At 37.2% G+C, this 12,330-nt stretch overlaps 1 protein-coding gene across 1 annotated transcript in view; it reads right to left on the minus strand.

Moving 5' to 3' along the window:
* Positions 1 to 12,100, minus strand: part of LOC129240711 (uncharacterized) — a 32,210-nt gene extending 20,110 nt beyond the window's left edge. The window contains exons 1-3 of the mRNA XM_054876673.1: positions 11,861 to 12,100; positions 11,667 to 11,797; positions 11,450 to 11,576 (exon numbers count right to left, since the gene is read on the minus strand). Coding sequence (XP_054732648.1) covers positions 11,450 to 11,576; positions 11,667 to 11,797; positions 11,861 to 12,013 — 411 coding nt within the window. The 5' untranslated portion in view covers positions 12,014 to 12,100. The remainder of the gene's footprint in view (positions 1 to 11,449; positions 11,577 to 11,666; positions 11,798 to 11,860) is intronic.
* Between the last annotated feature and the right edge of the window lie 230 nt (positions 12,101 to 12,330).

Genomic DNA, 12,330 nt, shown 5'->3' on the forward strand with positions numbered 1-12,330 from the left:
CAAGAGAGACAATATATAAACGATATACGCTCTCTCTCGCGCGCCCACATTCACGTAAGTCGGTCTCGCTCGCAGTCACAGGAATGAAATTTTCCAAATTTTCCATGTGATGGGACCATCAGAATGGCTCTACACATTTCATCAATTTATTGTATTGCCAATGTCGTGTAAAAAAGACAGCCGGTATAAAATATGTTGACTTGTGCTTCCATCAACGCACTTTCAACATGGGCTGGCAGTACTTTGGGACCATGAGAATGGGCTGGCAACCATCGTTTCATTTTATAAATGTTTTTTATTAACAATTTTAAAAAATAAAAACGCATAATTAAGACCGCTATTGAGCAGCCAGCCCGCCGGATATCGATTCTAGTATTAAAAAACTAGTCTCACACAAAATTTCAACAAGTATAAAATATGTTGGGTTTTTTGATCATGAGCTCTTAGACTATTATAAGGTTCTCAAAAAAGTCTTGCGGTATTTTTATTGAATTTTCAATTGTTTATAAAATTGGTTATAATTATGCGATTTAAGTCAAATATGCGCCGTTTTGTTCGATGACGAGTTCCCAACGAGATGCCAACTTCATAATGCCCCTCTTATAGAAGCTCGCTTCCCTATTGTCAAAAAACTCGGAGAGCCAATTTTCACAGACTCTCTCGTGGACAACTTCCGACTACCAAGCTCCTTCGCAATGGACAGAAATAGGTGGTAATCACTTGGTGCGAGATCCGGACTATACGGTGGATGCAAAAGAACCTCCCATCCGAGCACCCGGATCTTCTGGCGCGTCACCAAAGATGTGTGTGGCCTGGCGTTGTGCTGATGGAAGACAATTCGGCCTCTGTTGATCAAAGATGGCCTCTTCTGCATGAGTGCTGCATTCAAGCGGTCCAGTTGTTGGCAGTATAGGTCCGAATTGAGCGTTTGGCCATAGGGGAGCAGCTCATAGTGGATGATTCCCTGCCAATCCCACCAAACACACAGAAGAACCTTCCTGGCCGTCAATCCAGGCTTGGCCACCGTCTGGGCAGCTTCACCGCTTTTCGACCACGACCGTTTGCGCTTCACGTTGTCGTAAGTGACCCACTTTTCATCGCCAGTCAGTCCGCTTCAAAAACGGGTCGATTTTGTTGCGATTCAGAAGCGATTCGCATGCATCCATACGGGCAAAAATGTTTTTTTGGGTCAAGTCGTGTGGCACCCATACATCGAGTTTCTTTTTGAATCCAAGCTTCTTCAAATGGTTTATAACGGTTTGATGACTCATGCCCAGCTCTTGGCTGATGCTACGGCTGCTACTATGCCGGTCTCTTTCGATCAATTCAGCGATTTTCTCGCAATTTTCGACGACAGGCCTTCCGGACCGTGGCGCATCTTCGATCACCTCTGCACCAGAACGAAAACGTTGAAACCATCGTTGTGCGCTGGAAATAGAAACTGTATCGGGTCCATAAACTGCACAAATTTGATTGGCAGCATGAGATGCGTTTTTGCCTTTATCGTAGTAGTACTGTAAAATATGCCGTATTTTCTCTTTATTTTGCTCCATGTTTGCGACGCTATAACTCACGAACGACTAAAAGCAAACCACAACTAATCAAAAGCTCTAGCGTGAACCGATGCGACGAATACAACTGGAACTACGCGCTTGCAAAGACAAGCTTGCGGAAATACCGCAAGAGTTTTTTGCCAACCTTATATGTGGTCAAGTATGGAAAAGTAGCCTGTGCCAAAACTCGTATTCTACCTCAACCACCTCAAAAAACATTGTTTGACTTCGGGGATGAAAGTAATGGTAAACTTTTTACACTTGGTTTTCAATTAAATATTTGTTTTATGCATATATTTACTTAAATAGATATTAGCATACAATGTGGTTCCACTGATTCGGAAAATCATCTTCAAAAAACGCTCTTATACCTGGCCGAACGAGAAGAAACAACAAGTTGCCTAAATAAATATCAGGCTATTAAAAACGCATTTTTAAAATATAAAAATGCACCTGCAAAAACTCAGCGATTCAAATTTCGAAATGCTTGTGTTAAGAAAGGCTAATAGCTAATAGCAAATCAAATTATATTAACATTTTTTTTACTGCAATTTTTTTCAGTAATCAGTAAAAGTTTACTGGTAATGAAAATTAAATTGCAATATCAGTAAAATATTATATTTACTGCATTTTTACTGTTACTGCAAAGTGCCCACCTATGCTAGACGGTACCTTTTTTATTTTCTCATATTTCATCATTGACTTTTGTCAAGTACAGGGTCCGTCACTCGAAGTGTAACCAACTTCAGATGCACGGGCATCAGCTGTCTGTTAGTTGACTAAATGACCAGAATAGTCCAGAATATTGTTTACAAGCGCGCGGAAGCATTTTGGCGAGAGTAAACGCGAAAAAAGAAAATCAGCAATGGATTTCAAACGTAAAAGTGTGATTGTTTTATATTTGGCTGGAAAATCAGACCAGCGATTGCTCGTGAGCTCGAGCACCTTAAAGAAAATACAGTTTTTGTTTATGGCACCATTACTCGTTACAATGATACTGGTAGCATCGCGAAACGTCATGGAGAGGGTCATCAAAAGACTGAAACGCCACGTGAAAAAAGTGTAGAAGCGACTTGAGCGAAATCCGCGACGAAGTGCCAATCAAATGGCGAATGAACACAGACGTTTCGACAGGACTCGACACCATTTCACAAAGCTCGAATGAACCAAGAATGGTTAAAAATCAACGATTCGAACTGCATAACGTCCACACAACGGCTCTCAAATTCACCAGACGCGAATCCGATGGATTAATCTCTTTGGGCCATATTGGAGAGCAATGGCCGAACTAAAAGATTCAGAACTAAAAGAGTCTCGAGGCGCTGAAAAAAGCCATTATCCGCGAGTGGGCCAAAATACCTGCAAGTTACATTCGGGCAGCTCGCGATTCGTTTTTGTACCATTCATTACCAAATTTTTTACTTTTGAAAATTTTGGCATAGTTTTTTTGGTTCACTTTAAAAGGTACATGTTTTCTAAAAATTAAAGAAAAAAATTCCATAAATTTTTAACAAAAAAATATACATTATTTTTTTCCCAAAAAACTATGTTATGTCATAATAAATTAAAAAAAAACATATTCTTTTTGTCTCATTTTGAAAGGTGTGTGGATCTCTAAGCACTTTCCCATCTATTAATAAAAGGAATAATAAGAAAAATTGAAGGTTGGTGTTTTCAAAAAAAATTAATAAAAAAATCCAAATACAACAAGAATATATAATTTTGCGCCAAAAAGTTGTCTTAAAAAATTAAAATAAAAAAAACAAGTTGAAGTTGTGTTCCAAAAATTAAAAAGAAAACCTGCAAAAAATATTTTAGAAAAAAAAATACAAACTATGTTTTGTTGTAATAAATAAAAAAAAATTATTATTTTTATTTCATTTTGAAAGTTGCGGGGATTTCTAAGCAAAAGATTTTGAAAAAGAATTCATAATTTTTCCCCCAAAAAGTAGTTTGAAAATTTTAAATCATAAGAAAAATTTAAGGTGGGTGATTTCCAAAAATTAAAGAAACAAGCTTCCATAAATTTTGAAGAAAAAAATTTTACTTCCCAAAAAACTATGTTTTCTCATAATAAATTTAAAAAAAAGTATGTATTATAGGACTATGAATAAGTTCGTGCGGTTTTTTTCGAATGGTTACAAATTTAATATTCAAAGTATTGTCCATCGCTTACTACTACTTTTTCCCATCTTTCTGGCAATTCACGGATTCCCTTTGTGAAAAATTCGGTCGGTTTTGCCGCAATCCACGAATCGATCCATTTTTTGACTTCATCGTAATTACGGAAGTGCTGGTCAGCCAGGCCATGTTGCATCGATCGGAAGAGATAGTAATCGGATGGCGCAAGGTCTGGACTATACGGCGGGTGGGGTAGGACATCCCATTTGAGCGTTTCTAAGTATGTTTTGACCACTTGTGCAACATGTGGCCGAGCATTGTCATGTTGCAAAATAACTTTGTCGTGTCTATCGGCGTATTGCGGCCGTTTTTCTCGCAGTGCTCGGCTCAAACGCATCAATTGTCGTCGGTAGACATCCCCCGTAATCGTTTCATTCGGTTTCAGTAGCTCATAATACACAACACCCAGCTGGTCCCACCAGATACACAGCATAACCTTCAGGCCATGAATATTCTGCGCCGACGTCGATGTTGAAGCATGGCCAGGGTATCCATACGTTGCCCGACGTTTTGGATTGTCGTAATGGATCCACTTTTCATCGCCAGTCACAATTCGATGCAAAAAACCCTTTCTTTTGTGCCGTTGAAGCAGTTGTTCGCATGCCATAAAACGGCGTTCAACGTCTCTTGGCTTCAATTCATACGGCACCCAATGGCCTACCTTTCGGATCATTCCCATGGCTTTTAAACGTTTGGAAATGGTTGATTGATCAACTCCCAAAGTTTTTGCAACCTCTTCTTGCGTTTGAGCCGGATCTTGATCGAGCAATTCCTCCAATTCGGTATCCATGAACTTTGGCGGCGCACCCTCGCGTTCTTCGTCTTCCAAGCCAAAATCACCACTTTTAAAGTGTGCAAACCACTTCTGGCACGTTCGCTCAGCTAGAGCATGCTCACCATAAACTTCCACCAAGATACGATGACTTTCGGCTGCTTTTTTCTTCATATTAAAAAATTCCCCGCAAAAACACATTATTTGGCACGAAATTCGACATTTTCAAGTGTGGTAAAAATATTGTTGTTTACGCTTCAAATAAAAAACTTATACTGACGTTTGTGCCTTACGACAGTAGCTCTCCAATGAATGTTTGGAAATGTGGATCGATGGAATAATAATCAAGTTACGCCATCTGTTGTAAAACCGCACGAACTTATTCATAGTCCTATTATTTCTTATCTCATTTTGAAAGTTGCGGAGATTACTGAGCACAGTCCCATCTATTAATAAAAGGATTAATAATAAAAATTGAAGGTCGATGTTTTCCAAACATTAAAACACAAAATTCCAAAGACTTGGAACACGAACAATAAACAAAAAAAAAAATCCAAAAACTTTGAAAAATAATATATAATTTTTGCCCCAAAAAGTTGTCTTAAAAAATTTAAATAATAAAAAAATTGAAGTTAGTGCTCTCCAAAAATTAGAGAACAAACTTACACAATTTTTGAAGAAAAAATATTATTTTCTTCCAAAAAAACTATATTTTGTTTTAAAAAAATTAAAAAAGAGTTAAAAAATGTAATTAAAATTTAATTTTTGGAAAACGCCCACCTTTCATTTTTCTTATAATTTAAAGGTTTTAAATAAAAAAAAAAAATTTTAATTATTTAATTTAATTTAATTTTTTATTATAATTAATATTTAATTTAATTTAATTTTTTATTATAATTAATATTTAATTTAATTTAATTTTTTATTATAATTAAATTAAATTTTTTTATTTTTTAATATTTTTAAATTAAAATTTTTTTACATTTTGTTTAATTTTTTAGTATTTCAAAATTTTTGTTTCATTTAAATTTTTTTAATATAATTTTTTTTAAATTTAAATTTAAAGTTTTAAGAAATACCGAAGGTGGGTGCTTTCCAAAAATTAAAAAAAACATCTTACATAAATTTTGAACAAAAAAATATAAATATAATTTTCTTTCAAAAAAATATTTTGTTTTAAAAATTTAAAAAAGTTTTAAAAAATTTAATTTTTAGATAACACCCACCTTTAATTTTTTTTATAATTTAGAGTTTTTAAATAATATTTTCTTTTTTAATTAATTTAATTATATTTTTTTAAATTTTTTAATATTTTAAAATTAAATTTTTATTTGAAATATTTTTTTTCATTTAAATTTGTTTAATTATTTTTTTTGTTTAATTTTAATTTAAATTTTTAATAATTCAAGTTGAGTATTCTCCAAGAATTAAAGAAAAACCTTTCATAAAAACTTTCCCAAAAAACTGTATTTTGTCTTTTTAAAATAATGACGGTTGGTGTTTTCCAAAAATTAAAAAAAAAAAATTTTTAATTGTTTAATTGTTTTTTTAATTAAAATTTTTTTTTAATTCTTTTCAAGACAAAATATACTTTTGTGGGAAGAGAATTATATTTTTTTTGTGTACAATTTATGAAGTTTAGTTTTTCTTTAATTTTTGGAGAACACCCACCTCCAATTTTTCTTATTATTTGAAGTTGTTAAAAAAAATATAGTTTTTTGAGAAGAAAATATTTTTTTTTTTTTTGGTTAAAAATTAATGGACTTTTTTTCCTTAATTTTTGAAAAAACATCCACCTCCAATTTTTCTTATTATTTAAATTTTTTAAGACAAAATATCCTTTTTGGAAAGAAAATATTGTTTTTTGTTTCAAAATTTATGGACATTTTGTTTTTTTTCAACTTTTGGAGAACACCCACCTTCAATTTTTCCTATTACTAACAGCTGAGACTGTGCTCTGAAATTCCTGCAACTCTCATAATTGGATTCCTATAACATTCCGAGTTGTATTCAACAGCAAATCAGCGCAAAGTGCTGCTCTGCTGAAGCGCTTTAACTAATCGAAGCGCCGCTTCGATCGATTTGCAAACGTAATATGCGAGTGCGTGTGCAAGGTCTTGTATTTCCGGTTTACTGTGAAATGTTTGTGCATAAATGGTAATTTGAAAAACTTTCAAACAGAGTGCACGCTCAATAATGTGAACTAATTAAAACCGAGCGGCTTCACATTTGTGAAATGGAGATTTATGCAAAAACGAACCAAACATAGAAATAAGCTTATTAAGGAATGTTAAAGTATTCATCGTAAATCAAAATTATTTCAATCGAATTAATCTTTCATTCGCATGACAGAAACGCGTTAAGCACTCACTGAAAAAAAAAATCAGTACTTTTTTTCTGTTTCTTCATTTCTCAAACAAGTGGAACACCGCTTAATAATAATCCACTGGCAGGCCAGTTTTTTCACATCTTAGGAAAGCAACTATACTGAAACAAAGGGGGGAGAAACAAAACAAAAACTGAAAAAGGGAGAAGAAGGAAGAAGTAGGATGATGACCAAACGGTGACTAATTACTACTTTAATCTGCTGATGGAATTCACCAGGTTTGCGATATTTAAACCCGCAATATCCGCAGGTGTAGCAAAAAAGTGTAAGCCCAAATATCTGAATCTTAGTCCGACGGGAGCAGATCAGCTGAGGAGAAGGTGCTGAGATGATTCCACCTCGTCCTACACTCGAGCCATCCCAAATCTCACCGCATGGATGACAATGTCCGGTAATGGCACTCACCAAATTTGAGAGTTGCAGCTTTGTTAGCCTCAGAAATTCCCCCGAGCGCCCCCGATCTACCCGCGTCTAGAAGGATTTCGCGACTTTTCGTGACGTCTGCGTCTCCAGTGTTCACTGAGTTGATGCGAGGCCCACCTTTCGAGGAGCAGAGCACAGGTTCTCAAGGTAACCCCAATCCCATCCCATGGGCTCCCTGTTTATCCGGCTCATCAGCCCAGCAGTTTTCAGCTGAGGCACAGTGATCAAACGAATTTAATATCGAAGTACTCGAATGAAGTCGAGAGAGAGGTCAGGCATTCCCCGAATAATTTCAAACGCACACACAACGAGTCCAAAGCGGTAATTACCTTCCTTACAGTAATTGCAGAGATAAGCAATCAATATACTGTTTCTTTAATTGATAAGCTGGTAACATTTGTTACTAGATGTCCGGTTTTTCATTTAATCGCAAAAGCTTTTTTAGCAAAAGTTAAACGGTCCTGTGCCCGAACTAGGCTAGGCTAGGCTCATAGGCCATTGTGATACCGCGTGGTGAACTTGTCCGTTTCCCTCCTAAAACCAGTGGGTCTGTAATTTTCAAAAAATTTAGAAGATCTCTGATTTCCACCGTACTGAGATCTTCCAATTCATTAAAAAAGTGTCCTAATACCCTAAGGGTGTATTAAATAATATGAATGGCTTGGATAGCCTGAACTTACAATTTGTAAGTCAAACAAGGCTCTTTGACTCCGGCTCCGGCCCTGGTGCCTACGTGGAATTCAGCGGGACAAAACTTCACTTTGCTCTCGGAAGGTACGCATCTGTGTTTCAAGCGGAGGTGTATGCTATTCAAGAAGCAATGAACTTAGTTGTGGAAAACAGATGGAGAGGCAAATTTGTATGTGTCTGCAGCGACGGCAAAGTTGCGCTCAGGCAACCTCCAACCACTTTATGGGTAGTTGAGTACTGTAAATCCAGGTTAAACTATGTCGGCAGACATAATATCCTGATGCTAACATGGATGCAGGGGCTCGTGGGTAACGAAATCTCTGACTCTTTAGCTAGAATGGCCTCAGACAACTTCTTTAGCTCGGATCCCGTTCTGTCACTCCCTTCTGCGCCATCAAAGCCACGGTTAACAAACGGGTGAGCTTAGCAGACTGAGACAGACTGCAGATGGACAAAACTCAGTGTAGGACATTTACAAATAATGTGTCCTGAATTCTCAGTGCCCAATTTAGGGAATCGGCACATGATTGTCTCAGAGGGACCAATTTTGTTTAAGTGGTATCTCGGGCTACAGTGGCCTGTAAAGTAACCAGTTAGAAGTTTTAAGTCTACACTGCTGAGTGAAAGTAGTTTAACAGAAATTCCTCTTTCCGTTGTTAGAATTTGTTTCGCTTGTTGCTGACCGATAAAATTTTCTCCGGTGCTCAACGTTTTTCTTTTCCTTCCACCTCCGGAGAAATTCGTTAGTGTGATAGAATTATTTTTCCAGGTCGTACGTTCATTAATAAGAACTTGAAAGTTCCTGAAGAGAATGAGGTCGGGAGTTAATGTAGCAACCCAAAAAGAAAAGGGGTATGTCGAAAGTCTTATAAGATCTTTTAATGCCCTTTCATATCACCACTTTTTAGATCGCAGATGCCTTTTAATCTTAAAGAGATCAAAGGAGCTTCTTTTTGGCGTTACATTGCGTCAGTTGGGCATGTTTTCATTGCTCCTGTTGTGTCGACACAGACGAGGCGGAAAAGTTGTACAGGCAAAGAATGCTCCCGCGGCTTTTGCAGTAACTTTTTCAAGATGAGAGTTCCAAGTCTGGGCTTTATCAAGGTTGACGCCAAGGTAGTTCGTTTTAACATTTAAAGTAGTCAACTGATTTTCAACTCCCCAGACGCCGCTTTTCAAGAGAGAAAATTTGCCTGCTTTGCCTTCGTTTCCGTATTTATAAAATCAAGCACAGAATTTTCTAGCCAGATTACACTTATAGAGGAACCTTGCACCGACCGATTACCATCTTTTCCGCTCCCTATCAAACCATAATTACCTTCGATAAAAAAGAGGTATTTAAAAACTGGCTCAACAACTTCTTTGACACCATGCCAAGCGATTTTTGGCGGAACGGCAAATGGTCGAGAGCCAAATGGTCGAGAGCGTTGTAAACAGCAACGGCTAATATATAATTAATTAACTTATTGTTTTTTATTTAAATAGAAGTCTTTGGTAAAAACGCTACGAACTTATTGCTCAATCCAATACTTAAATGTGTTACATTTTATTATTATTATTGATTGGCTGTTTGTGCACTCCGACCTGAATAGATCTATTGTGCATCCAAGGTTAAGGATTGCTTCCCCCTTTATCCGTTCTGGATCTATAAGTCTTTTCGACTGCTGCATGCCCGATTGGGCTCTCCAGTAGTCGATTAGGCCTCGTTTTTCCTGCTCACTTAGAAAGACACTTTTGAAGCTGTTATTTACCCCGCAGAAAGGTTCAGGACCTATGAAGGGAGTGTTTGCCCCCTTTTTCGCTAAAGTGTCTGCACTTTTATTCCCTTCGTGACCCTCATGTCCCTATCCAGCGATTTTAGAGTTGCTTGACTGTCAGAGAGAATGTTCATATGGACACCGCGCGTTTCTCTCTGGCATACAGCTCTAAGACGTGGACCTCCGCCTGAAAAATGGAAGTGGTTTTTCCCATTGCAATTGCGTTCTTGAGACGTGGTTCCACATTTCCCGCCCTGCACTACCGTATTCCACTTTGGGCCCATCAGTAAACCACACCTGTGCGCTATGTTTTAAAGATATTTCATTGTTTCTCCACGCTGAGCGGTCATAATGACCACTTTGAATTTCTTGGAGAATCCTAGTTTCCTTTCCATCTTGTCGTGGACTGTGAGGCATGAAAAGTTCAGGATTGCACCCAGAATCCTTACATGTCCTGTAAGATTGCTTTCTTTGAGCTGGAATAGATTAAGAAGCCTTAGAGCTGCACTGATTGCCGTCCCTTTGGCTACAAAATATATGTAGTGGAATGAGTCCAGTTATCATTCCTAAAGCCGCTGTGAGGCAAATTCGCATTGCTCCCTTTACGCTTAGACAGGCTATTCTATATACCTTGTTAAATGTTAACTGAGTCATAGTTTGATCTACTTTTGGCCACCACTCCAGAGAGGCATAGGTGATCATTGGCACTATTATTCTCTTATAAGACCATGCCATCATCTTAGGCCGCAGATTCCATGTTTTACCGTAAAGCCTTTGGCATACGTATATTGCTCTTAAGGCTTTATTTGTGTTGTACGATAAGTGATTTTTCCAGGTCAAGGTTTTGTCAAGGATTACTCCCAGATATTTCATGTACCCAGATAGAGTTAAGTCGGCGTCCCCTAGTTTAAGGGTTCGTAGACTTAATTTTCTCCTCCTCCTATTTGTGGTGTGCGTCTTGATGTTATTCCACAAATGGAGGGACCTACAGTTTTAAGCCGACTCCGAACGGCAGATATTTTTATGAGGAGCTTTTTCATGGCAGAAATATACCCGGAGGTTTGCCATTGCCTGCCGAGGGGCGACCGCTATTAGAAAAATGTTTTTCTTTTTTTTTAATTTTGGTGTTTCATCGAGATTTCAACCAACGTTCTCTTTGTGAATTCCGATTGGTAGTCATGCACCAACCCATTCGGCTACGGCGGCCGCCGTTCAGTTATAGTCGAGTTAAATTTGCCTCTAATCATGATAACTAGATCGTCAGCAAAGCCCTGAACCTCGTATCCGAGATCGTCGAGAGCCTGCCAGAGCTCATCAATGATCAATAGCCAAAGGCCCAGTTTCAAGGATTGCCGTACTATTCTTCAGCTTATTGAGAACCCACGTTATGATTAGTCTATCTATTTCCTTCCTAACATAACTTCCTCAATAGAGCTGTTCCGATGTACAGAGGTCAATCTCCTTACCAGCCAACCAATGTGCTATATAATGCATTTCATCTGTGAAGCTTTCACGTCTTGTTTACTACATATTTGGGGTAGTCAATACAAAATCAAAAGTATTCATTGTGTTAACGGTGTTCACATTATTCGCGTACACTGTAATTTGTAAATTTTAACTCAGCACCAAAAAAACTTTCGTATTCTAATTCGTTCTTAAATATACATATGCAAATATATACACTTACACACTGAAATACGCTGGTCTCAAATAGACGATGAACTCTTGGACTCGGTGAGAACCACAGTGCGAAGCTGCCTATGAAAGTTGGCAGAAAAAGAAAGCTGTATTTGCCGAATTTTCCCAACACATTTCTGCAAGTTGAATTACAGTCGATAATAAGAGTGGCAATTCACTTGAATAAATAAATGTAAATGTATTGTTTTTTGTTATTGTAAACTAACCGTAAAAGGCAAATCATTACAACTATCGCATAGCCTGTCGCTGTGCCAGCGCCTACCGCATCCGCATAGTACTCGAGTGTGGACTTGAGCACTCCCTTATTGAGCGAGCGTATGTGCACAATTAACGGCAACTGTAAATAATTATTTCGTTTTTATAAAAAAAACTTTTCGTTCATTTAAGAGCACACACTTACACCGATAACTGGTGCGAAATATTTCATATTTGATATAAGAAATTTGTATGAGTTGAGTACTAAATTCCTCGCACAAGAGCCACTGTGAGCCATGTCGTTACATGTCAAGACTTTGTCGAGGTCATGACTATAAAGTTTACTTAATATCACCATTTTGCAGCGCTCTGCTCTATTTAGCGTGAATCTCTACTAAGCCGGGACACGAACTTGTACGCGCCAGAGTGAAATTTGGACTAATTCAAAAAGGAAGGAAACATTGACCGTCAAGTGACTGAATTCCAGTATTTCGCATTTTACTTTCTTCTATTCTTCGGTTTTTATTTTAAATCGAAAACAAAAGTCAAACGCGGAAAATGGTACGTCATTAAAGTTGCGCGTTTGAAGAAAAAAAAAAAAAATTAATAAAAAAAAATTTTAATTCTCTTTCGTAGTTATTTACATACATACACACACGTGTCTATTCATACATG

Source organism: Anastrepha obliqua, chromosome 1 (genome assembly GCF_027943255.1).
Source record: "Anastrepha obliqua isolate idAnaObli1 chromosome 1, idAnaObli1_1.0, whole genome shotgun sequence".
Taxonomy (NCBI): Eukaryota; Metazoa; Arthropoda; class Insecta; order Diptera; family Tephritidae; genus Anastrepha; species Anastrepha obliqua.